The following is a 26,964-nucleotide window of genomic DNA, read 5'->3' on the forward strand; positions in this document are numbered from 1 at the left end:
GGAACTAGAGGGTATTATGCTAAGCGAAATAAGTCAATCAGAGAAAGACAAATACCATATGATTTCACTCATATGTGGAATTTAAGAAACAAAACAGAGAATCATAGGGGAAGAGAGGAAAAAATAAAACAAGACAAAACCAAAGAGAGAGACAAAGCATAAGAGACTTTTTAAAGATTTTATCCACTTATTAGAGAGAGAGAGAGCGAGCACACGCCGGGGGAGCAGCAAGCAGAGGAAGAGGGAGAAGCAGGCTCCCCATGGAACAAGGAGCCCAAAGCGGGCATCAAACCCAGGACCCTGGGTTCATGACCTGAGCCCAAGGCAGATGCTTAACCAACTGAGCCACCCAGGTGCCCACCATAAGAGACTCTTAATACAGGAAACAAACCGAGTGTTGCTGGAGGGGAGGAAGGTGGGGGGGAATGGGGTAACTGGGTGATGGACATTAAGGAGGGCATGTTATGTAATGAGCACTGGGTATTATATAAAACTGATGAATCACTGACCTCTAACTCTGAAAACAATAATACATTATATTAATTGAATTTAAATAAAAATTTTAAAAAAGAAAAGGAGAGGGTGCCTGGGTGGCTCAGATGGTTGGGCGTCTGCCTTCGGCTCAGGTCATGATCCCAGGGTCCTGGGATCGAGTGCCCCATCAGGCTCCCTGCTCCTTGGGGAGCCTGCTTCTCCCTCTGCCTCTCAATCTCTCTGTCTCTCATGAATAAATAAAATATTTAAAAAAAAAAGAAAAGAAAAGAAAGAGAAAAGGAGAAAGGGGGCAACCGGGTGGCTCAGTCAGTTAGGCATCCAACTCTTCATTTCAGCTCAGATCATGATCTCAGGAACCTGGGATCAAGCCCCGCATCAGGCTTCACACTCAGCAGGGAGTCTGCTTGAGATTATCTCTCCTTGGGCCCCTCCCCAACCCCTGCCCCGTGTTCTCTTTCTTTCTAAAATAAATAAATCTTAAAAAAAAAAAAAAAAAAAGGAGAAAGGTCTCAGATTCCACCTTTCAAAAACTAGAAAAGGAAGCACAAAATAAACCCAAAACAAGCAGAATTAAAGAAATAATGAAGAGCAAAATCAGTAAAATTGAAAAAGCAGTAAATGAAACCAAATGCTGGTTCTTTGGGGAGAGGGGAACAACAAAATGGATAAACCTCTGGCAAGACTGACAAACACGATAAAAGAGAGGGAGAGGGGAGACAAAATTATCAATACCAAGAATAAAAGGAGATAGCACTATAGACCCCCCAGACATTTAAAAGATATAACAAGGCAGGGGCACCTGGGTGGCTCAGTTGGTTGGGTGTCTGACTCTTGGTTTCTGCCCAGGTCATGATCTCAGGGTTGTGGGATCAAGGGCCCCCCTGCCCCCCAACTTCGGGCTCTGAGTGCAGAATCTGCCTGGGTTTCTCTGCCTCTCCTTCTGCCCCTCCCACCTACCCACCCCTCACCCCCCCACACACTCACATGTACGCTGTCTCTCAAATAAATAAAATCTTTAAAAGATAACAAGGGAATTCTACAAAACTTTATGCCCCTCTATGCAACAACCTGGATGAAATAAATTGATTCTTCAGCAACTACAAATCACCACAACTACCCAAGATGAAATAGCCAGAGAAGTCCTATAAACTATTTAAAAATGGAATTTGAACTTTAGAAAGAAAAGAAAGAAAAAAAATTCTGAAGAAATATCTTTGCTCAGGTGGTTTCACTGGCAAATGCTATCAAACATTTAAAGAAATAAAGCTAACTCAGCACAATCTCTTGCAGAAAACATAAGCACAAACACTTCTCAACACATTTTGAGGCTGTATTATCCCAGTAACAAAACCAAAGACCCCACACACACACACACACACACACACACACACACACACACACACACACAAACAGACCAATACCCCTTATGAACAGAGACACAATAAGTTATCAACAAAAATGTTAGCGAACTGAATCAAGCTATATATATTAAAATACCAGGGCGCCTGGGTGGCTCAGTCGGTTAAGCATCTGGCTTCAGCTCAGGTCATGATCCCAGGGTCCTGGGATTGAACCCCAGGGGGAGCCTGCTTCTCCCTCTCTCCCCTGCTCGTGCTCGCTCTCTCTCTCTCGCTCTCTCTCTCAAATAAAATCTTTTTTAAAAAAAATTAAAATACCACAAACAAGTGGAGTTTATAGTAGGAATGCAAAATGGTTCAAAACTTAAAAATCAATGTAGTCCATAATAATAACAGCCTTTAAAAACTATATGATCTTACCGATTTATACAGAAAATGCATTTGACACAATCCAACATTCATTCATTATGAAGAGACTGTCAACAAATTAGGAATAGATGAAAACATACTCCAGACACCTGGCTGGATCCATCAGAAGAGCATGTGACTTGAGATCATGGGGTTGCAAGATCAAGCCCCACGTTGGGTGTAGAGATTACTTAAATAACTTTGAAAGAAAAAAATAACATCCTCAACCTAACAAAGACCATCTACAAAACACCTACAGCTAACATTTAACTTAATGGTCAAAACGTGAGTATTTTCTCACAAAGACTGAGAAAAAGCAAAGGATGTCTATTTTCATTCAAAGTCCTAAGCAATGTAACAGGCATGAAAAGGAAATAAAAGGCATAAAATTGGAAAAGAAGTATAACTATGCATTTTGAAATGACATGTTTGGTTAAGTACTAAATCCCAAGCAATCTATTAAAAAAAAAATACTTTTAGAACTAGTAATTTAGCAGTGTTACAAAATATAAGGTCAATACCCAAAATTTAAACACATTTCTACATACTAAAAACAACTAAAGAGAAACCAAAACTTAAATGGTAAAATTTAGGCATGCCTGGCTGGCTCAGTTGGTAGAGAGCATGCAACTCTTGATCTTGGGGTTGTGAGTTCAAGCCCTACGCTGGATGTGGAAACTGCTTAAATAAAATGGAAATCCCAGTGAAGGAGGAACCATTTAAAAAAAAAAAAATCAATAAATAACAAGTGTTGGCAAGGATGTACAACACTTGAGCAGTGTTGGTAGAAATGTAAAATGGTGCAGCTGCTATGGAATACAGTATGGCAGTTCCTCAAAAAATTAAAAATAGAATTGCTTTCTCATCCAGCAATTCTACTTAAGGGTACACACACACACACACACACACACACACACACACACTCTCACTCTCTCTCTCTCTCTCTCTCTCTCTCTCTCTCTCTGAAAGCATGGTCTCAAAGAGATTATTTGTATACCCATAGCAGCATTATTCAAAATAGCCAGAAAGTGGAAGCACCCAAGTATCAATCAACAGATGAAGGAATAAATAAATGTGGTATATATAGACAATAGAACGTTATTTAAACTTCAAAAGGAAATTTTTTTTTTCTTTCAAAATTTTATTTAAGGGGCCCCTGGGTGGCTCAGTCAGTTAAGTGTCTGCCTTCAGCTCAGGTCATGATCCCAGAGTCCTGGGATCGAGCGCTGTATCAGTCTCCCTGCTCAGAGGAGAGTCTGCTTCTCCCTCTGCCCCTCCTCCCTGCTCACCCTCCTCCTCTGTCAAATAAATAAATAAAATTTTTAAATTTAATTTCTAGTTAGTTAACATATAGTGTATTAGTTTCAGGGGTAGAATTTAGTGATTCCTCACTTGCATATAACACCCAGTGCTCATTACATCTAGTGCCCTCCTTAATGCCCATCACCCATTTAACCCATCTCCCACCCCCTTCCCTCCAGCAACCCTCAGTTTGTTTGCTATGATTTAGAGTCTCTTATGGTTTGCCTCCCTGTTTTTATTTTATTTTTCCTTCCTTTCCCCAATGTTCATCTGTTTTGTTTCTTAAATTCCATATATGAGTGAAATCATATGGTCTTTGTCTTTCTCTTAGACTTCAAAAGGAAATTCTGACACATTCTACAACCTGGATGAACCCTGAAAGTATGCTAAGTAAAATAAGCCAGTCACAAGAGGATAAATACTGTATGGTTCCACTCATGTATCTAAAATAGTCAAATTCACACAAAGAGAAAGAAAGGCGATTGCCAGGGACTAATGGAAGGGGAAAATTGGGAGTTGTTGTTTAATGGGTATAGAATTTCAGTTTTCCAAGATGAAAAAGCTCTGGAGATTGGTTGCACAACAATGTAAATATACCTAAAACTACTCAACCATATACTTAAAAATGGTTAATATAAATTTGTGTGTTTTACTACAATTAAAAATTAAAAACCGTTTATGGGCGCCTGGGTGGCTCAGTTGGTTGAGCGACTGCCTTCGGCTCAGGTCATGATCCTGGAGTCCCGGGATCGAGTCCCACATCAGGCTCCTTGCTCATCAGGGAGTCTGCTTCTCCCTCTGACCCTCACCCCTCTCATGTGCTCTCTCTCTCTCTCATTCTCTCTCTCAAATAAATAAATAAAATCTTTAAAAAAAAAAAAAAATTAAAAACCGTTTATAATAGCACAACCCCTCCCTCCAAAATTTAAATATTTATGACTCTCACAAAACACATAGGACCTATTTGCTCCCAGCAGGATTTTGTGTAGATAAATAGATGTCCTTGTTCTAAAATATTTATGTAGGGGTTGCCTGGGTGGCTCAGTGGTTAAGTGTCCAACTCTTGGTTTTGGCTCAGGTTGTGATCTCTGGGTCATGAGATCAAGCCCTGCACTGGGCCCACGCTCCATGCAGAGTCTACCTGTCCCTCACCCTCTCTGTTCCTCCCCCTATGCGTGCTTGCTCTCTCACTAAATAAAATCTAAATTAAAAAATAAAAATACATGTGTAGGGGTGCCTGGGTGGTTCAGTTGTTAAGTGTCTGCCTTCTGCTCAGGCCATGATCCAGGGGTCCTGGGATCGAGCCCCGCGTCTGGCTCCCTGCTCGGCGGGAAGCCTGCTTCTCCCTCTCCCACTCCCCCTGCTTGTGTTCCCTCTCTCGCTGTGTCTCTCTGTCAAATAAATAAATAAAATCTTTAAAAAAAAAAAAAAGTACATATGTAAAGGCCAAGTAACTAGCACAGCCACAACCATTCTGAAAAAGAATAAAGTTAGAGAAACAGTACTAGCCAATTTTAAGACTTACTATATAAAGCCATAGTAGCCAAGAAAGTACAGTATTGGCAAAGCTATAAACATATCAATCAATGGAATAGAATATAATCCAGAAATAGACCCACACATATATGGCCAATTTGTGACAAAGATGAAAAGGCAATTCAATGGAGAAATAATAGTCTTTTCAACACATCATGTTGGATTAATTGGACATCTATACACAAAAAAAATAAGCCTCAGGGCACCTGGGTGGCTCAGTCAGTTAAGCGTCTGCCTTCAGCTTAGGTCATTATCTCAGGGTCCTGGGATGAACTCTAGTGGGGCTTCCTGCTCAGCAAGGAGTTTGCTTCTCCCTCTCCCTCTCCCGCCTCGTGTGTGTGTGTGCACGCGCGCACACTCTCTCCCTCTCTCAAATAAAATTTAAAAAGCTTAACTTCTTAAGAAGTTAAAAAAAAAAATAAGCCTCTGCCTAAGCCTTACACATGATACAAAAGGTAACTCAAAATGCATCATAGATCTAAATGTAAAACTTAAAGTCTATAAAACTACCACAAGAGAAAACCTTCAAAACCTGGATTTAAGAAAAGACACCAAAAGTACTATCCATAAAGGGGGGTGGTGAAATCAATAAATTTGACTTCACTAAAATTTTAAACTTTTGTTGATAAAACAATTGTGAGAGAATGGAAAGACAGTTACTCACTAGGAGAAAATATCTGCACATCACATATTTGACTAAGGATTTGTGTCCATAATATATGAAGAACTCTGAAACCCCAGTGGTAAAAAAAACAACCCAATTAAATAGCAGAAGACTAACCAGACACTTCAAAGAGAATATGCAGAAGGTAATTAGGTACACGAAAAGATGCTCAACATCATTACCCAACCGAGAAATGTAAATAAAGCCCAAATGAGATACCACTACACATATATTAGAATAGCTAAAATAAAAAATATTGACAATACCAAATGCTGATGAGGATGGTGACCAACTGGATCACTCATAAATTACTGGTGGGAAAGCAAAAATGGTACAGACACTTTGTAGATCAGTTGGTCAGTTTCTTATAAACATATTTACCATATGACACAAAAATCTTTAGTTGTTAGAGGTTGGTAAGGGGAATAGGACTACACAAGAGTATCATTAGGGTATCTTTTTGTCGTGACAGATCCTATATCCTGACTGCAACCGTATCACACAAATATATATATGTTCAAATTCAAAGAACTGTAATGCCAGAAAAAGGTCAGTTTTAATGTAGGTTAATTTCAAGCAAATTTACTCCTATATTTTATTATTAACAAGTGAGCAGGCAGGAAGACGTCAAGAACAACACAGAGTCATCAAGTCAGTGAGACTAACATCTTCTCCCACTCCTGCCCCCAGCCTTTGTCATATGCTCTCCTGCTGGAGTCCTAAAGATTCCCTTTTCTAGGATGAACAATCTAGGAGCCCCTAGTTTATGTGAATGACATGCCACCTTCAATGGATTTCAATACTCATTTATTTTGAAGGATGTTAAGAGAGATTTTTTTGTTTAATAATTTATTTTATCCAACAGAATACTATAAGCTTTCCTGATCACCAATCTTCACAAGTGTTTTTTTTGTTTTTTTTTTTTTTAAGTATTTTACTTACTTATTTGAGAGAGACAGAGATAATGAGAACACAAGCAGGAAGGAAAGGGAGAAGCAGACTCCTGCTGAGCAGGGAGCCCAATGCGGGGCGTGATCCCAGGACCCCGGGATTCTGACCTAAGCTGAAGGCAGACGCTTAAGGACTGAGCCACCCAGGCACCCCTATTTTCTTTTTTAAAATCAGGTATATTTCCCTCCTTTTTCTTCTCAGACTCAGTAACTTATACATATTTTGGTTCCCTATCAAATGAGAGGCACCTGGCTGGCTCAGTTGGTACAGAATGGGACTCTTGATCACAAGGTCATGAATTCAAGCCTTATGTTGGGCATGGAGCCTACTTTAAAAAAAAAAAAAAAAAAAAAAGCCCCACACTCATCCCTAAAATATACTCAATCTGAGTATTTAGGTTAAATGCCCTTACAAACAAGATAAAGGAATTCAGTGGTGAAAACATGTAATCCTCTGAATAAGGTACAAAAATAACAAGCCTACCACCACTGTTAGTGTTTTGACTTCTGGTCTTCCGGGCTTGTCCCTTTTCATGTCTTCTTAAATGGTTTATATGAGTAAACTGAACATTCTAAACTTTCTCAACATTTTTAAACACTCAACTCATTTTCTCCTTAAAGTTTTCACAGGTGTTATGTACTGCTCACTGTATTAAAAAAACAAAAGTTAGATATACAAATGTCCCATAATTTATAGGCTAATTCCCAAACCTCATTTGACATCCAGTGGATATGATCTTTTTTTTTTTTTTTTAAAGTAAACTCTACTCCCAACATGAGGCGCAAACTCACCACCCTGAGATCAAGAGTCACATGCTCTACTGACTGAGCCAGCCAGAAGCCCCTGATCCACCACTGTTTACATCATGGTGTTAACAGAACCAAATTCACCTTTGATTCAGTTCAACTGCTGTCTGCTTACTAGCTTTACAAGAAGTAAAAACTTACATGTGGTAAATTACTTAAATTAAAACTTAAGTTGTTTTGTTTAAACATATTTGTGTTTTCACCAACAGAAATTAAACAAAAAGCAGAAGAGAATGAGAGGGGGAGAAGCTCCATGCCCTTTCCCCCATACCTTGCCCTATGCATCTCTTCCATTTGGCAGTCCCTGAGTTGTATCCTTTATAATAAACCAGCAATAGTAGAGAGAGAGAGAGCAAGAGCGAGAGGAGAGGAGGAAGGGCTAGGAAGGGGAGGGGAGCCCAAAGTGCCATGTAGGACACTGAGGTGTGGCTTTTAACCACTTTCATCTCACCACACATCATCTCTTTTGGCCTCTTTTTCAACTCATGCTACCTGGTAATCTATTTGGTTTATGTATGCTTCCTTCCACATTACCTGAATGCCCTTCTAAAATAAAGTATATGGTTATAATTAGACTTATTATTCTACCATTCCTTCTTTCAAAAGTTTGTGTCAAGCAATGCCAGGCACTGAGAATACGAGAGTCTCCTGCAGCATAAGAAGAAATACGTATTTGGTCCTTGTCCCTGATGCCTGATACAGAGCTCCTAAATCCCTTAGAGTTTCCTGAATGCTCAGGGTGATAGGAATGTCTTCTGTTCTGATGAGCCAACTCTTGGTGGGTCCTAGACAGCTTCAGAATGGAGGCTGATCACCAGAGAGACCAAGGCACGATTGGAGACTTAGAACTTACACCCCACTCCCCAAACTCTGGGAAGAGGAGGAGCACTGGAGATTGAATTAATCACCATGGCCAGTGATTCAATTAATCATGCTTATGTAATGAAGCCTTCATAAAATCCCAAAAGAATGGGTTCGGAGAGCTTCCAGGTTGGTGAACACATGGAGATGTGGCAAGAATGTTGTACCTGGAGAGGACATGGAAGCTCTGCAATCCTTTCCCCTTACCTTGTCCTGTGCATTTCTTCCATCTGGCTGTTCTGAGTTATATCACTTACACTAAATTGGTAATAGTAAGTTAAGTGCTTTCCTGAGTTCTGTGAGCCATTCTAGTGAATTACTGGTGAGAGGGGAGAAGGGAGGGACATGCTACTGTGGGACCCTCCAAATTTATAATCAGGCCTAAGTGTGAGTAACCTGGGCATCCCACTGCACATGGCATCTGAGATCCAGACAGTCTTGTGAGATGGAGCCCTTAACCTGGAGTCTGATATTAAATCCAATAGTTAGTGTCAGAAATGAATTGAGTTGTAGGACACTTTGTTGGTGTTGAAGAGTTGGGAGAATGGTATTGGAAGAGATACCATGTACTTGGTATAAGAAGTGTTCTAAGTAATAATGACACAGATCACCCCCTCTCAACATTCTCAATCAAGCCAACAAACCTCTTACCTCACACAGAAAACAGCAAGTTATGGGTGTTTTGAGGGCTCCTGAGACTTTAGAACATAAAGATCCATCAATCCCATGCAGAAAAGAGATCAGTTTTTAAATAGGCTTTGTAAAAGTTACTTTGTTATTTGGCTGTTTGGTCATGAAGCATTAAAGTCTGCATAACTATTGCCTTATTTCCCACCCCAAGCATTTAACTTCCTTTCCTCTCAGTCTTTATTCATAGGATCACACTTATTCCTAAATCGCCAATTTGAACTGGGAAGCAGTATGGGAATCCTCTAGAAAGCTCTGCCTGAAACACAAAGGAAAGAGATTTATTTACTAATTATTTCTTCTTGGATCTAAACCAAAGACTCTCTTTACGACCTTTCCTGTTTACAACTATGAACGATCTGTTTGTGGTTGTTGGTAGCTTAATATAACTCGAACAGAAAAGACCAATTGTTTTCATCTGAAGAGTTACAGGACTCATTTGAAGATTATGAAACTGAAAGAGCAATTTCACAACTTGGCACTAAAGCAGAATCCTAAAATTAGTGCTCAGGCCCTTCTAAAGATAGTTTTAAAGCTTGAGAATACAAAGCAGGAGCCCTCACGGTCAGCCCTCAGAGGGTGGTTGTGCCCACAATGTTTTCTCCATTTACACATGGTAAGATGCTTAAAACAGTTGCCTTAGGACTGAATTTTCTACAGGGTGGTGGCCACAGGGTACAGGGAAATACACCAAAGGAAGCATGGGGGGGGGGGACCCACACATCTGTGGCCAAAAAGCAAACAGGAGAATCAAGGGTGACCTCAAGGCCAAGCCCATGTGACCTAAGCACTATTAAAATTCACAGGGAAAGCAAAGAAATGATTTGAGAGGGAAAGAAACTCTGTTTTAAACCTTAAATGCAAAGAATATTCCAGAGAACGTTTGCTTCCAAGCAAGAAGCAAAACACAGGCAGCAACAAGTGGAATTTCTAAGAGAAAAAACAAAGGAGTGAATAATAGAGAAATGTTCACATTTAGGAATGGAAAAGCACATGTCAGGGCACAGAAGAGTGGCCATGACTAAAACCGTTGGAGGAGCTGAGAACATAACTGTTGCAAACAAAATGAACAACCAAGAAAAGGCCAATGGATTTGGTCCCAAGAGGGGCATGACACTCTGTGATCTCTCAACCCCATTTCCCAAGGAGCCAGGCTCCTGAGAGAAAGGGCTGATTCCAGTCCTTGGAGCAGAAAACATACAAGATGAACCTGGGACTTCTTGAAACCCAAATCAAGGAAGATCTCAACTACAGAGGTAGCATCCAAAGGACACTGGCGGGACGCCTAGGTGGCTCAGTCAGTTAAGTGTCTGCCTTTGGCTCAGGTCATGATCCTAGGGCCCTGGGATCGAGTCCCGTGTCAGGCTCCTTGCTCGGCAGGGAGCCGCTTCTTCTTCTCCCTCTTCCTCTGCCTGCCGTTCCCCCTGCTTGTGCGTGCACACGCACGCTCTTTAACAAACATATAAAATCTTAAAAAAAAAAAAAAAGGACACTGGCACAGTCTTGAAGTTTTCACAAGTCTCTCAGGATTAGGATAATTTGAGTATTAATATGAATGATTCCAATAACTTTGAAACCCAAAGTTGTGTAAATCCATGAGCTCACAATTATATACATAAAAACTCATTGGTAAAAACAAAACCCTCAGTGGTCACTTTTGTAGGATGCCAAGGCACCCATATTTATAAGGTAGAAAATGAAAGATTGAGCACTTTTCCTGTCTGTCTTACAGACTTTACCTCAGGGTGATCAAATAACTGATGAGAACAAGTTTACAAATAATGAATGAAGAAATTATAGAATTAAAATATTACCATCTTACAACTACACAATTACGAATCTAAGCAGCGATCAGTGGCATTTCACATCATACAGACAGACATTATGTACCTTCTATTGGAAGAATGCATAACCACCTATTACTTTGTTTTGTCCAAACAAAAAACTGAACTTATATCTAATGCAAGTCCACAAGGGTTAGAGGAACATGTTAAGGGGTAACACATGGATACAGTTCAGCAAAGTAAGAATGTAGAACATTCTACAGAATAAACCAACTTCAAGAAATACATAGCACCAGGGGCACCCGGGTGCCTCAGTCATTAAGCGTCTGCCTTTGGCTCAGGTCATGATCCCAGGGTCCTGCGACTGAGCCCCTCATTGGGCTCCCTGCTCAGCGGGAAGCCTGCTTCTCCCTCTCCCACTCCCCCTGTTTGTGTTCCTGCTCTCGCTATCTCTGTCAAATAACTAAATAAAATCTTTAAAAAAATAAAAAGAAATACATAGCACCAAAAAAGGGGATGGGGGGGGAGGGTCCTACTGATTAACTGTCTTAAAAAAGATCTTGCTTAGATCCTGATTCAAACAAAAACTTTTATACATTGAGATAATCAAGGAAACACAAATGATTTGATATTTGAGTTACTATCAATTTAATACGTATTTTTTTTTTAAAGTAGGCTCCACACCCAGTGTGGAACCCAATGCAGGGCTTGAACTCAGGACCCTGAGATGGAGACCTGAGCTGAGATCAAGAGTCAGATGCTTAACCAACTGAGCCACCCAGTGGTGAATTTTTAAAAGAGATGGTTATAGATTGAAATGTGTATCCTCAGGATTCATATCATGAAGTGTTAACTCCCAGTCCTTTAGATTGTAACCATATTTGGTGATCAGGACTTTACAGAGATCAAGTTAAAATGAAGTCATTATGGGGCACCTGGCTGGTTCAATCAGTAGACCATGTGACTCTTGATCTTGGGATCATGAGTTCAAGCCCCACGTTGCACATAGAGCTTATTAAAAAAAAAAAAAGTCATTAGGGTCGATCCTAATGCAATAGAATGGATGTCCTTATAAAAAGGAGAAATTTGGACACAGACATACACACAGCAAGAACAGCACATGAAGACTGGAGTTTTGCTGCCACAAGCCAGGGAACTACCAGAAGAGAGAAGTCTTGAACAGATGCTTCCCTCACAGCCTTCAGGAGAATACAAATGCACTGACAGCTTGTTATCAGACTACTAGCCTCCAGAACTATGAGATTATAAAGTTTCTGTTGTTTAAGCCACCCACCCTGCGGTATTTTGTTACAGCAGCCCTAGCAAACTAATACAGAGACATTATCTTTTAGAGATACATATTGCAGTTATTTACTAAATGAAATTAATAGGAAGTCTAGGATTTGCTTCAAAATAATCTGGAAAAGGGTAAGAGAGTAGAGCTATAAACAAGATTGGCTCACCATATATTTATAATGGTTGAAATTGGGTACCATTATATTAACCTATTTTTATCTTTGATATTTTTTGTAATAAAAGGTTTAGGGGCGCCTGGGTGGCTCAGTCATTAAGCGTCTGCCTTCGGCTCAGGTCATGATCCCAGGGTCCTGGGATCGAGCCCTGCATCGGGCTCGCTGCTCAGCGGGAGGCCTGCTTCTCCCTCTCCCACTCCCCCTGCTTGTGTTCCCTTTCTCGCTGTCTCTCTCTCTGTCAAAGAAATAAATAAAACATCTTTAAAAAAAAAAAAAAGGTTTAAATGAAGGGCCTGGAGACCTTTGAGATAACCATCTCAGAAGAACAACAGAAGTACAGGGCGTAAGTCCAGGATCATGGTGCAAGGGCATTGTAAACACATGGAGGTAGCAGCTTGGGACCAGAAATACTTGCCGCATATACTGTTTCTATACAGGTCATAGGATAACTCTGGTATTTAATTCCCCTGCATGTCTTTCACCAAATCATTTCTTTTTTTTTTTTTTTAAAGATTTTATTTATTTATCTGACAGAGAGAGAGACACAGCGAGAGAGGGAACACAAGCAGGGGGAGTGGGAGAGGGAGAAGCAGGCTTCCCGCAGAGCAGGGAGCCCGATGCGGGGCTCGATCCCAGGACCTGGAATCATGACCTGAGCCGAAGGCAGACGCTTAACGACTGAGCCACCCAGGCGCCCCTTCACCAAATCATTTCTAATGAGACCACGTCCAACCCATCCCAGAGCAATGATGCATAAAGAACGCCATTGTCCACGGTTCTCTAAAAGGAAGGGTTTACCAGTAACTTACCCAAATAATCTGTTCAACCCCATTCATCACTCATAACCATGCATTTCCTCCAAACCTGGGGAGAATCCCTTCTCTATTGGGTTCACTGTCAAAATTTTAGGGGCATCTTGAAAGCAAATAAATGATGATAATTATAAGAAAGAGAAACTTACCTTTGGGGGAAGTTTTCTGTTTGAGTAACCTGATTAAGAGCAGAAACTCTACCACTTTCCAGTTGCGTGACCCTGGGCAAGTTACTTCACCTCTCTGTACCTCAGCTGCCTCATCTGTAAAGTGGGGACATGGGACTGTTGTGAAGATAAAATGGGTTAATTCAGCGCCTACCACATAAGTGCTCAGTAAGTGTCAGCTATTTACGGGACAGTGCTCAGAGTCAGGTCACAGTGAAGAAAGATCACCAATGTGTGTCAATGGTTTCCTCAACTTGCCTGTTCCGGTCCTTCAGATTTATTTGGCAGAGATCAACTAGCTCTAACAACTGATGTCATAGTGATTTTCAAAGAGGCCCACAAAACTTCCCCAGGGGCGAAAGAGGGAACCAGCAGACAAGGTCCTATGCCAGCTTTCAACAGCTCTGCATTTATATTCATATACCAGGCTTCTGCCATACCATGTCCCTTGAAGAGAAAAGTCAGAAAATCACCTACCAAGAACACTGTTTATCCGTTACTACTTTATTTACAACTCAAAGATATCTGCTGCAAAAGCCAACCTTTAAATGGGTTATTTGTAATATTCAACATCAATGCCTCTTGTGACTTCTCATTCAGTTCATGGTTAACGTCAACCCCACTATGTCTAGAGATGATGTCTTTTTCTGTTTGATTGAGTACCTCATCTTGTTAGCTTCTCATCGTCAATTATACTTAAATGGTTCAGTCTCACCCAACTTCTGTTCATCATTAATTCATGCATTCACCCTGGGCCAAAAAGCATCTGACCAGAGCACCAAACAGTAATCAGCACTTGCACAGATGAAGATGAATGAGTTTCTGCCACTGAACACATCCACCAGGGACGTCACCTAACTGACTCCATGGCCCTGGCCTAAATCTCTTTACTGGGAAGTCATCCCCCCTCCCCCAGTCTCCAACACAGTCTTCTAATTCCCAGCACACACTCATCCAAGGCTTACTACGAGGGCTCTCTGAGAACTACTTTAGGTAACTATGCTACAGTTTTGCTCTCCCCCTTCCAGACTGGATAATGCGGCATCACTACTTTCTTGCATACTTCCCTATTTCTTTCTAAATAAAGACTCCTTTGGTTTCCCTTCTGCCAGAGCCTAGTATAACAACATTGTTATTTCTACTTACTAGTAGTACAGCCAGGGTGCTTCTCCTGTAATCAATCTTTCTTACTATATTCAGAGTCCATACGGAAACAAAGTAACAGACATGGGACCTTACCAGCTTTAAGAAACTATTACTAATCTTATCCGTATTTCTGACCTCTACAACTTGCTTCCATTAAGCATTCTTCTCAGTGCAATGTGGATAATATAATTTCTCCATTCTGAGTACTTGCCTCATCTCACAACATATCCATTTTCTGAGGTTTCTACCTTATTTATTACAGTAGGTCTTCCATTGCAGTCTGAAATGTGGCCATCTCTCAAAAGCTTTAGCCCTTCTATCAGACAGTGGACAGGACTAACATGAATGTAATTTATAGGGAAGTTCTGCTACCACCCCCTATTAGGTCTTACTATCAACAACACTCCCCACCAGCAAACTATAAAGGAATAAACTTTTAATCATGGAGGAAGCCAAGAAAGTTCTAACATTCCCTATCCCCTAGAAGTCAACTTTCTCCAAGCTGGTTACTAGGAGCTAGGTTCAAAACAAACTAGCCAAACACTAAATACAGTGTTGTTAAGGCAGTACTATAGCCCTGCGAAAGAAGAGCCTTCTAAAATTTCCTACAAGATATACTTCCAAAAATTGCTTCAAGCACATATGGAAGTACCAAAAAGACCTTTAGAAGAAATCATTAAGGGGCCCCTGGGTGGCTCAGTTGGTTGAGCGTCCGACTCTTGGTTTTGGCTCAGGCTGTGATCTCACGGGTCACGGGACTGAGCCACGGGTCAGGCTCTGAGTTCAGCAGAGTCTGTTTGAAGAGTCTCACTCTCTGCCCCTCCCCCCACTCATTCGCTTGCATGCTCTCTCACTCTCTCTAAAATGGATAAATAAAAGAAAAAAAAAAAGAAATCATTAAGGTAACTCTGCTGAGAAGAAACCCAAACAGTATTTTATGTCGCTATTTCCAACTTACAGCTTTGGTTTTTCATTTTTAGTACATTGGTTACTTGCTTTCCCTGTCCAGAACCAGAGACCAACTCATATATGTCCGAAGGCTGGATACAAACGGAGAAGGCTTTAGTTATAAAGAAAATCCCTTTACCCCTCCCCTACATTCAGCCCATGATACCGCTTCTGCTTCCTCTACTCAATCACACCAGACTACACACATGGCAGAAACAGACCTTACACTGTGGAAATCTCTTCAGAGTTTCTTCCCAAGATACTTGTCTTCCCAGCTCAGTTAAGTCCAGGAAAAATTGGATATTCAATCCTTGAGGTAAAGCCAACATACATTCTGGATTTTCTACCAAGACTGTGATATCAAAGTATGCAATCCTCCTAAGTATTTGTCAGACCACATATTCAAATCTTTGCCTTAGAAAATATAGTGGTGGGGCGTCTCGGTGGCTCAGTTGGTTAAGCGTCTGCCTTCGGCTCAGGTCATAAACTCAGGGTGCTGGGATCAAACCCCGTCACAGGCTCCGTGCTCAGCAGGGAGTGTGCTTCTCCCTCTCCCTCTATCCCTCCCCCCAGCTCATGCTTCTCTCATGCTCTCTCACTCTCAAATAAATAAATAAAATCTTCAAAAAAAGAGAGAGAGAAAGAAAATATGGTGGCTTCAGTCTTGGGCAATGTCAGGGCCTTGTCATGTAGAACCTCTCAGATGAAGAGGACTAACTAGCTCAGACTATTCTCCCAGACAGTGAACTTTGGGAAACATCACTCTACTTTTATCGCCCAACCCCAAAATGAGAACCTAATTTACTCTTTACAACATTTCATTTACATAACTAATGAGTCTTACATTTCTTTCCGAGAAGGTACTCATTTTGGTATTCTGAGAGTACTTATTAGGAATTTTGATTAGACTGGAAAGCAGTAGTAAGAGATTAGGAAATGAGATTAGGAAAAACTCTCTTTGACAATCCTTTCCTAAGGCCTTGGTAATTTACTTGTTAAATGCAGAAAGAAATTTCTTAAATTTGGGAAATGGGGCCCATCTGAGACGCTGACTAAGAAGAAACCATGTTCTCAAAGGTGTTGAAAGTGAAGTGTACTGCTGGGACTCTGTCACTCCCCCACCTCTGTGTTGTTTGTCCAAGAAGGTACCCACTCAAATCCTTAGCACACATGCTCACCTCCTTCAGGGCACCTGAGGACCCAGGTCTGCTGGCCATCAGGACTGTAGATGTGGCCCTTCTATCATTCTGGTCACACCAAAAATCTACTCTTCAAGTATCTCAGGCAAGGGGATGGGAGGTAGAAAAGCAACAATTTCTCCTATTCCCCTTCTACATTCCACATACTTGGAGAAAAACAAAACTACCTAATTCTCCAGCAATAGGTCCTTCAAAAAGTTAGTTTCCTCATATTTTTATCTGCCAAAAAACAAACACTTAAGTAGTGAAATAGTTGGCCAATCCAGTGCCCCTAAGTGCTTTATCATCGTCCAAAACTACACGGTTAGAATCTGTTTAACCCCTGCTTGGCACACACAGCATGCAAGATGCACTACACAGAGAACCCGAAAGGAATCCCCTTCTGATCATTTAGTATATGACGGTATAAAGAAAATATAAACAATAAATGAATGCAAACATAAAATAAAAAATATCATAGTGGAATGAAGTAATTAACAATCCAGCTACAGATCTGCATATTCAGTGTTTCTGCCCTGGTTCCAGATTCTGTCAGCTCTTCAGTGACCTCAAAGAAAATGGCTTGACTGGCAGAACAGGGCAGGAATTTTCACTTCTGGGTTAGAACTCTGACTGAAGGGCACCTGGGTGTCTCAGTCAGTTAAGCATCTGCCTTCAGCTCAGGTCATGATCCCAGGGTTCTGCGATCAAGCCCCGAGTCAGGCTCCCTGCTGAGTGGGGAGTCTGCTTCTCCCTCTCCCTCTGCCCCTCCCCCCCAGCTCATGCTCTCTTGCAAATGAATGAATGAATAAATAAATAAATAAAATTAAAATTAAAAAAAAGAACTCTGAGTGAATATTAAGCTCTTGGTTCCAGATCTACCTTTCAACTTTTCAATGCTAGGACTCTATACCCTGTATCACTCCTTTGACCCCAGTTCCCTGGTAGTTTCAGAGACTGGAAGACAGGAATGAGGACACAGGACAGGCTCTTTCCCATTTATCAGCTGTCCCTAACAGCAGTGCGTTTCAGTCTCTAGCTGCCATGCGCACGCCTAGAGCCAGTTTCATCACCTCCTTCCCCCCCATCCCAGGCACCAGCCACAACCCTTGCTCAGAGTCTCAAATACTCAGGGCTCTCTCTCCAAGTTTCGAAGATCTGATCATCTCAACCTCTTAGTCTGACCCCTCAGCCTTCAGATGGTAGCCATTCCCTGCAGTCACCACCTCTGGATTCCCCTTTTCAGTCCTCCAGCACCTGTGTAATCCTTTACACTCAATTTCCCCTGGTGAAAAACATAGTGTTTTCTGGGCTCCAGGCTGGACCTAAGACAAGCACCAGAACGTAAGGTTAAGAGGAGATGAATTTGGGGGCGCCTGGGTGGCTCAGTCAGTTAAGCGTCTGCCTTCGGCTCAGGTCATGATCAGGGTCCTGGGATTGAGCCCCACAGGGAGCCCGCTTCTCCCTCTGCCGCTCCCCCGCTTGTGCTGTCAAATAAATCTTTAAAAAACATTTTTTTAAGAAAAAATATTAAAAAAAAAAAAGAGGAGGTGAATTTGTTGCTCATGTCCTAGCTAAAATGTAGTGTGCACTTCTATGTACCACGCATTTTTAAGGGCTTTAGCATATACCATTCTATCAATGTTCACAGCAACCCAATGAGGTGGCTGCGATCCTCATCCTCATGTTATAAATGAAGAAAATGAGGCTCAGAAGAGTTTTAAAACCTGCTCAGAGATCACACAACTAGAAAGTAGTGGAGCTGGGATACAATTCCAAGTCTGAACCCCAAAGCCACCTGCTTTTCTAGATACTGACCCCAAAAGCCACTAAGGCTTTTCTAGATACTTCATGCTGCTTCGAAGGACTACTGACATGATTCACAAATAACTTACTTTAAGTATATGCTTGTTGGTTATCCTTTTAGGCCCTAGTCCCTAACAGTTCTTCTCCCTTTTAACATGCCCTTGTTTGACTAGAACATTATCACATGTCCTGTGGAATGTCTCATATTCTGGACTTGACTAGTTATTTCTTCATGGCATCATTTAAAGTTGTGCCTCTATTGTCTATATTTTTGGTGATTCAAAGTTAGACTGAAACTGAAACCAGTCAAGTCTTTTTTTTTAAATAAGGTTAGACTATTTCACCCGTGTTTCTCTGTGTTTCCTCACTGCATCCAATCAGGAGGCACAAATGTTTGGCCATTCCATTGTCAGTGAATCTAAGATTAACCAGTGGATTCAAAGTTTAATCCCTCCATTATAAAGGGAATCTGGACCTTTAAATCCAAAATTATCACTGTCTATACGGCTTTGGCACAAGACAGCCGGCATACTCCGAGTGTACAAATAAAACGTTATACAAAGTGGGGCGCCTGGGTGGCTCAGTCGTTAAGCGTCTGCCTTCAGCTCAGGTCATGATCCCAGGGTTCTGGGATCCAGCCCCGCATCGGGCTCCCTGCTCGTCGGGAAGCCTGCTTCTCCCTCTCCCACTCCCCCTGCTTGTGTTCCCTCTCTCGCTGTGTTTCTCTCTGTCAAATAAAATCTTTAAAAAAAAAAAAAAAAAAGTTATACAAAGTGACTCATCTCGGGTGCCTGGGTGGCTCAGTCGGTTAAGCGACTGCCTTCGGCTCAGGTCATGATCCTGGAATCCCGGGATCGAGTCCCACATCAGGCTCCCTTCTCAGCAGGGAGTCTGCTTCTCCCTCTGACCCTCCCCCCCTCATGTGCTCTCTCTCTCTCTCATTCTCTCTCTCAAATAAATAAATAAAATCTTTAAAAACAAACAAACAAAAAAAAAAACAAAGTGACTCATCTCAAAAAGGAAGGAACAGATGGTATTCACTCAAGTCTTCAAGTAAAAGGAAACATCCCAATAGTTCATTCTACTCCTGACAAGCCCTCAGTAATTTTTTATCAGTGTTTCAAACATTTAAAAAAAACAAGATCAAAGGTCAAGAGTTTCAAAGTCTAGTCCTAAGCATCTTACAATTCAGTATTATATATATATACATATATATATATAATTACAATTCAGTTCTTATTTTTTTGAATCCTGTGTGCCCTTATTCGCCCACCTGAAAATGGAGATAGCACCCCCAACTTCACCTTACCTCAAAGGACTAGGAGGAGGGCAAAATGAAATATAAAAAAGTTAAGAAAAAGTTGAACACAGCAAATAAATATTTATTCTCATGAATTAAATCTTACCCAGAATGAGAAAGAATACAGTAAACTAAAACCTTGAAAAGCCACCAAAAATACAATAAAATAAATGCTTCAAAGCTAGTGCAACTTAAATCTGAAGAGATACTATGAGTGAATGAAGAGAACCGCCACTTGCCTATAGCTGATGTGCTAGGACTCCTATCTTAAAATTGGCTGCTACCATTTGATTATTTCATTGAAAGCTACATTATATGAGATTTGATTCTCAAACAAAAAATCATGTTTAACATGGCCCATGTTAAAATAGGGGGATCAAAGAAATATATCAATAAATAAAAATAAAATAGGGGAACCAAATCCGTAACCTTGATTAGCACAACACTTGATTTGAGTACCCATCCTCCAAGCTACTGAATTTCCTAAACAAGTATTAATCTAAAACAGGAAAATGCCTTAGGTTTAATCTTAAAAGTCACTGTTTCCATCTACAAAAACATACTTTCTATACATCATATAACTTGGAAAATGTTTAGCATACACCGAAGAAACAACTCCTCCAGCAAAGATTAAACTCAATAATATTGTTCTGAAAATAAATGCTCTAGAATATTACGAGCATAAATGATTTGTTACCAAATGGGACCTTGGGAGAATCACACCTCAGACCAACCTGCCTTAATTCACTGCCAAAGAAACCTTTCAACCATACTTTTCATTTTGGTGAAGGTTTTGGGTTTAGTGACTGACTCACCAAATGTCATTTCAGAAGACTAATGTGAAACACACCAAGCTAGCTACTCTTGATTTTTATATTAGAAAATATATAAAAAGCTGAGCAGTTTTCCTGGCACCACTTCTCCAAGGTAGGTTTTAAGAATTTTCAGGTTCCATCATCAGGAAGATTCAACAGACATTTTTTTGTAAATCTCTTCAACCACTGGTGTCTCAAATTCTCACCATGACATCATTATTATGCTTTGGAAGTTACTGACAATGGGATTCAATTGTGCTAAACAGTTTGTTTATACATAGTGAGTACAGTGCCACCATCTGAGCAAAAGAAAGCAGAGTTAACATTTTAAAATAAAGCACAAGTAGCAGGTATGTGTCTTTAAAAATTCTGCTAAGGAGAGAAATTCATATTTAAATATAACTGGTGAACTCATCAGAAAGATCTCAAACAAGATTCTGTTAGGATGGGACTGAATGAGGAAAATTACCCAGTTAAAGTATATCAAAGAGCAGATTTTTAACAGAGATACTATATGCCCCTGCAAAGAAAACCCCACAGCAAGACAATACATAAGAATTTTGTGTTCTAGCACAACCCAGAGTGGGGGGGAAGGAGAAAAATGCTTAGAAAAAACTAACAGTAAGCTTAGATACAGAAATCTTGACTTTATTAAATATGTAAATTCTTACCTCCCACTGTAAGTGAGGCGGGATATTCCGTATCTGAAGTTTCCGGATCCTGCAGAAGAATTAAAATGTTTTATAAAAGAAAAAAAAATATGAAAACAAAAGACATTAATAGCCAACATGGATGCTTTGAAGTTATTTAACATATTAACTTTTTATTAACTACATACAAACAAATGTATAATAAGAAACTGCAGCCCAAGGAGGAAAAAGGAGACCAAGTTGATCACAGGATCATATTAAGACCATTTGGAGATCCAGCATCATTGGATTATTACAGTTTATTTTAAAAGCCACTAAAATTAGTTTTTGAGATTTTTTTTTTTTTTTTAAGTAATCTCTACAACCAATGTGACACTCAAACTTACAACCCCAAGATCAAGAGTTCCATGCTTTACTGACTGAGCCAAGCCAGGAGCCCCTAAAATTGGCTTTTTTAAATTATAATATTTGAGAAACATTTCCTCTGGTGACTATATTCTAAATTCAAGCCCTCAAGCCTCAAATTAAGCATACCAGGACACAAACAAATCCATACTACAGATGTTCTTAATCTAAGATCACAGCCAAGGGGTCCATAGATAGATTCAGGGAACCTAGATAGGGGGATAAAAATCACCTATTTATTTTCACTATCCCCTAACTGAAATTTAGTACCTCCTTTAATTGTGAATGTTGGCATTAAACCACAGTAGAATCACACTACTTGTAATTCTGACATTAATATACAGCAGGTATTTTTATAACGCATTAACTTGCTGCAGATTTTTATCATCTACACCCATTACCATGAGATTCAGAGGTGTTGCCAGAAATTATTATGTTAAGCAGTACATATTTACTATGAGTTTTAACATTTTGCTAACTGTATTTCAAAATCAGTGATTTCCTTCATAATCCTATGTATTTTATGTTATGCACTGAAAAACATCCTATGAGGTCCATAAATTTCAGGCTACCAAGTACAGATAACATTAAAAATCCCTGACCGACCTAACTAACACTGTATGTTAACTCACTCAAATTAAAATAAAAACTTTAAAAAAATAGTTTGAAGTTTCTTTTTTTTTTTTTAAAGATTTTATTTATTTATTTGAAGGAGAATTTCTAACTAGTTGTTATATAAAAGATCTTTAATGAAATATGTATTTAGCTAGGTATTACTTACTGAGTACACCTAAACTGATGGTTTCTACTGTCATTGCACAATGCTCAAAAATATGTTATCTGGGCGCCTGGGTGGCTCAGTCATTAAGCATCTGCCTTCAGCTCAGGTCATGATCCCAGGGTCCTGGGATCGAGCCCGCGTCGGGCTCCCTGCTCAGGGGGGAGTCTGCTTCTCCCTCTCCCACTCCCCCTGCTTGTGTTCCCTCTCTTGCTGTGTGTCTCTCTCTGTCAAACAAACAAAATCTTTAAAAAAAAAAAAAAAAAAATATATATATATTTTACCTTAGTTCAAATGTCCATATATATAAATACATAGTTACATAATATCAATTATATATATATATGTTATCGAAGATTTCTGCTTTCATTAAGTTTATGGAATTTTTGTTAGACCTAAAACCTTTCCAGTGAAAATAATTCTGGTTGGCATTTGGAAATGTGCATCCTCTCTTTACTGGTCAAAAACGCTGTCAATTTGTCTCTTTACCTACTCAAACTTGCTATTCAAGTTATTTAGCATTCTTTATAATCACTTGTTATATATACAAAACACTTCATTACTATGATGGTTTTACTGGTTTTACTGACACCTAATATAATTCTAAATGTCTCAGCATCCTACATGGACGAATCTTTGTGTCATACATTCAGCTCTTTGGTATTGTATCTATGTGTATAAATTGTTTGGATATTGCCTAACTCGCCCGTTGTATGTGTAATTATTAACCATTCTGATTCATTAAGCTTTCATATCTCAATACCCCCAAAAAAAATCCGACCTTAGTTCAAATGTCCATATATATAAATACATAGTTACATAATATCAATTATATACAATAATATTTAATATAATGCATTTATCCTCTTTTTCTATCCCTTGTTCAACACTGTCAGAGGGAGAAAGGGAGGAAGAGATTATGTGAGATTGTAATATGGAGGCCACACACAAAATCACCCCCTTAGAAGGTAAAGGAATTTATAGTCAACTAGCTATTTAAAAATATATATATATATTAGCAATTGGGCTTAACATATCAAGTGAAATAATTAAATTACTTAACTTCTAAAACTAGAAATCTCCCTTTCCTGGTCAAATAATCCACTTATTTTGAAGTACCACAGCAAAACACAACTTAGACCACATTCATAACCTAGTCCTTTCTCTCTTGCATTCCCCTCAAAGCATGAGAAATACATGTCAGATACCGCCTATCCCTTAGGGAACTATAAAGAACATGTAGATTAACCAAACTCAGGTACATCCTGTTTGTAAGCATAAACTAAGGAGGAAGGAAAAAGCAGTTTTACATTATTTTTATGGGACAGTAAAACAAAGCCCAATCATCAGGGACAATACACCAAAGAGATGGTAAAAATGTCAATTTAAGAAAAAAAATTTCAACTACCACCTCAGTATCAGAATTTACATAAAAAAGGCTAAGTCTGAGATTTGTTTGAAAATAACTCATGTGCTAACAAATACTAAAGTGCAGGGCACATACTGTATCTCTGCTTTTGGATAATGTTATATTTCCCATAAAAGCCTTTAAAAATATACTCTACTGGGGTATCTGGGTGGCTCAGTGAGTTAGGCATCAGACTCTCGAGCTCAGCTGAGGTCTTGATTTTGGGGTCATGAGTTTGGGCCACGAGTTGAGCTCCATACCCAAATTAAGAAAAAAAAAGTACATATACACACAAACACACTCTACTAAGAGGTCTAATATACAAATTACACAATCGCTATATATTGCTTTAGCTAGCAGAAAAGTTACTCAACATTGTGTAATATTTACCCTGGGTAACCAAGGAATAAGATTTACCACACGCATGCAAGTACACATATGCAAGTACTAAGGTTTTGGTTTTTTTTTTTTAAGATTTTATTTGAGAGAGTGAGAGAGCAGAGCAAGAGACAGAGCAAAGCAGAGAGAGAGAGGGACAGAGCAAAGCAGAGCGAGAGAGAGCGACAGCAAAGCAGAGCAAGAGAGAGGGACAGAGCAAAGCAGAGCAAGAGAGAGAGAGCAGAGCGAGAGAGAGCAGAGCGAGAGAGAGCAGAGCGAGAGAGAGCAGAGCGAGAGAGACAGAGCAAAGCAGAGCAAGAGAGCAGAGCAGAGCTGAGAGAGCAGAGCCGAGAGACAGAGAGAGCAGAGCAAGACAGAGAGAGCAGAGCAGAGAGAGCAGAGAAAGAGAGAGAACAGAGCAAGAGAGAGCACAAGTGGGGGGCGGGCGGGCATCAAAGGGAGAGGGAGAATCAGGCTCCCCGCTGAGCAGGGAGCCCAACTGGAGGCTCAATCCCAGGACCCTGAGATCATGACCTGAGCTACTCAGGCGCCCCTGCAAGTACTAAGTTTTATTCAAGCACCCGTCAGTAAGGATTAGCAGCGCAGTGTTAAGAAACTAAGTATTCACCCCCTTTGCCTCTTTCCTCGGTATATATATTATCAAAATTTTCCCCCAAAAGTACACATATAGGGGCGCCTGGGTGGCTCAGTCGTTAAGCGTCTGCCTTCGGCTCAGGTCATGATCTCAGGGTCCTGGGATCAAGCCCCACATCTGGCTCCCTGCTCGGCGGGAAGCCTGCTTCTCCCTCTCCCGCTCCCCCTACTTGTGTTCCCTCTCTCGCTGTGCCTCTCTCTGTCAAATAAATAAATAAAATATTTAAAAAAAAAAAAAAAAAAGTACACATATAAGGGTACATACAGAGTTTAGGTCAACTAGCAGGTGATTATTCATATCTCAAAAATAAATACCACTTCACAGGGCTCCCAAGAAATTCTTTAAATAGAATACCATCTTTTGTACATTAGAAGTAATCCATTAGCCATGTTTTCCCAACACATTCTTCAAAATGTATATCCAACACCCATTTACTTATTGAAAGTCACTCCAAACTAATTATTTCCCTTAAATGGCTGTCCAATTTCCATTATCTGATTCTCTCAAGTTTCATTTTAGACAAACATCAGATTATTTTCATATAGTTAGTGTTTTCACATCTAGAGTTGTTCTTTCCCACTTACCAGTAACTTATCTTAACCTCTGCAGTTTCTCCCCTGCTCCTAACCCCATGCTCCCTTCTCAACAGTACAAGACCCAAAAGGCTCAGCATTAAAAGAGACCAAGAAAAGGCATGAATTCTAACCATCCAGCACATAAACACAAACTTCTGACCTGGGAAGTCCTTGAGAACATCCATCCCTCTGCTGCACTTAACGAGTTGGCTATGCACAACCTGCGTGCTCCGCTTGGCAGCACATACACTAAAACTGAAGCGATACAGAGAAGATTAACCTGGCCTGACCAAGGATGACACGCAAATTCATGAAATTTTTTTTTAGAATTTATTTGAGAAAGCAAGAGAGAGAGCATGTGCACACGTGCATGTGAGTGGGAGGAGGGGCAGAGGGGGGCAGAGAGAGAGAGAGAGAGAGAGAGCATCTCCAGCAGACTCCTCATTGAGAGCAGAGTCTGATGTGGGGCTCAACCCCACCACCCCGAGATCACGACCTGAGCAGAAATCAAGACTTGGATGCTCAATTGACTGAGCCACCCAGGCATCCTGCATTCCCTATTTTTATAGATAAATTTACTGTATATAAATTTCGCAAGTTATTTTTTTTGCTCAGTATTATGTTTTAGATTTTCCCTAGCAATGCAAGTAAATCCAGGGGTGCCTGGCTGGCTCAGGTGGTAGAGCATGCAACTCTTCATCCCAAGGTCATGAGTTTGAGCCCCACATTGTGTGTAGAGATTATTTTAAACAAACAAAACAAGTTTAAATTCTATTAAAAAAATTATACAAGTAAATCAAGTTCACTCATATTTAAAAAAAGAAAAAAGGACCATCAACTGCTTCACTGATCTCCCATCCCAGCTTTTAAAATTAGGTTATATTTAGGTTTGATTCTAAATAGTTAAGAGTCAAGAAAATAGATACGGATATGTTTCTACCATATGATCACCTAATCACTCAAGTTCAGTTTAACTATCGGCAAAGTGAGTTGGTGTTCTACCTCCACCTAAAGCACACCTAAATAACAATAGGATATACACGCCTTAGAACAGAAACTAATTAATTAGGCCATCTCATTCTCCGTTGTGTTTAGAACCTGGAACAGTGCTTGGCACCTGAAAAGCACGCAACTGACAGGTAAATTAAAATTTGTTATAATCTAGGGGCGCCTGGGTGGCTCAGTCGGTTAAGCGTCTGCCTTCAGCTCAGGTCATGGTCTCAGGGTCCTGGGATCAAGTATCCCTGCTGATCGGGGAGTCTGCTTCTCCCTATGCCCCTCCCCTACCCCCTCCTGCTTATGCTTGTGCTCTCAAAAATACAATCTTTAAAAAATTTAAATAAATGAAATGGATTTTAAGTAGGCAAAATACTATTATCAGCCCTTAAAAATGAACAAAAATTTCATATTATCTAGTCAAGTTCTCCAATTAAAAAAAAAATTAAGTTTGTTCAATCAGTATCCCAAAAGAGCCATATATTGCATTTGGTTGATTATGATTCTAGTCTCATAATCCACATTGTTTCCCTTTTTTTACCTTGCAACTTGGGGAGGGGGGTGACCCAAACCTGTCATTTGTCCTATAGTTTCTCACTGCCTGGATTTTGCTAATTATAGCC

At 40.1% G+C, this 26,964-nt stretch overlaps 1 protein-coding gene and 1 non-coding gene across 6 annotated transcripts in view; one reads left to right on the forward strand and one right to left on the reverse strand.

Annotated features, from left to right (window-relative positions):
• Positions 1 to 26,964, reverse strand: part of IGF2BP3 (insulin like growth factor 2 mRNA binding protein 3) — a 154,857-nt gene that overhangs the window by 85,866 nt on the left and 42,027 nt on the right. For all 5 annotated transcript variants that reach the window (XM_078059366.1, XM_078059365.1, XM_036120866.2 and 2 more), the window contains exon 3: positions 21,168 to 21,216. In XM_078059366.1, coding sequence (XP_077915492.1) covers positions 21,168 to 21,216 — 49 coding nt within the window. The remainder of the gene's footprint in view (positions 1 to 21,167; positions 21,217 to 26,964) is intronic.
• LOC118553755 (U6 spliceosomal RNA) lies at positions 25,571 to 25,670 on the forward strand. Its single transcript, XR_004926192.1, has one exon. It is a non-coding gene; the product is annotated as a U6 spliceosomal RNA (small nuclear RNA).

Source organism: Halichoerus grypus, chromosome 12 (genome assembly GCF_964656455.1).
Source record: "Halichoerus grypus chromosome 12, mHalGry1.hap1.1, whole genome shotgun sequence".
In the NCBI taxonomy this organism is placed as follows: Eukaryota; Metazoa; Chordata; class Mammalia; order Carnivora; family Phocidae; genus Halichoerus; species Halichoerus grypus.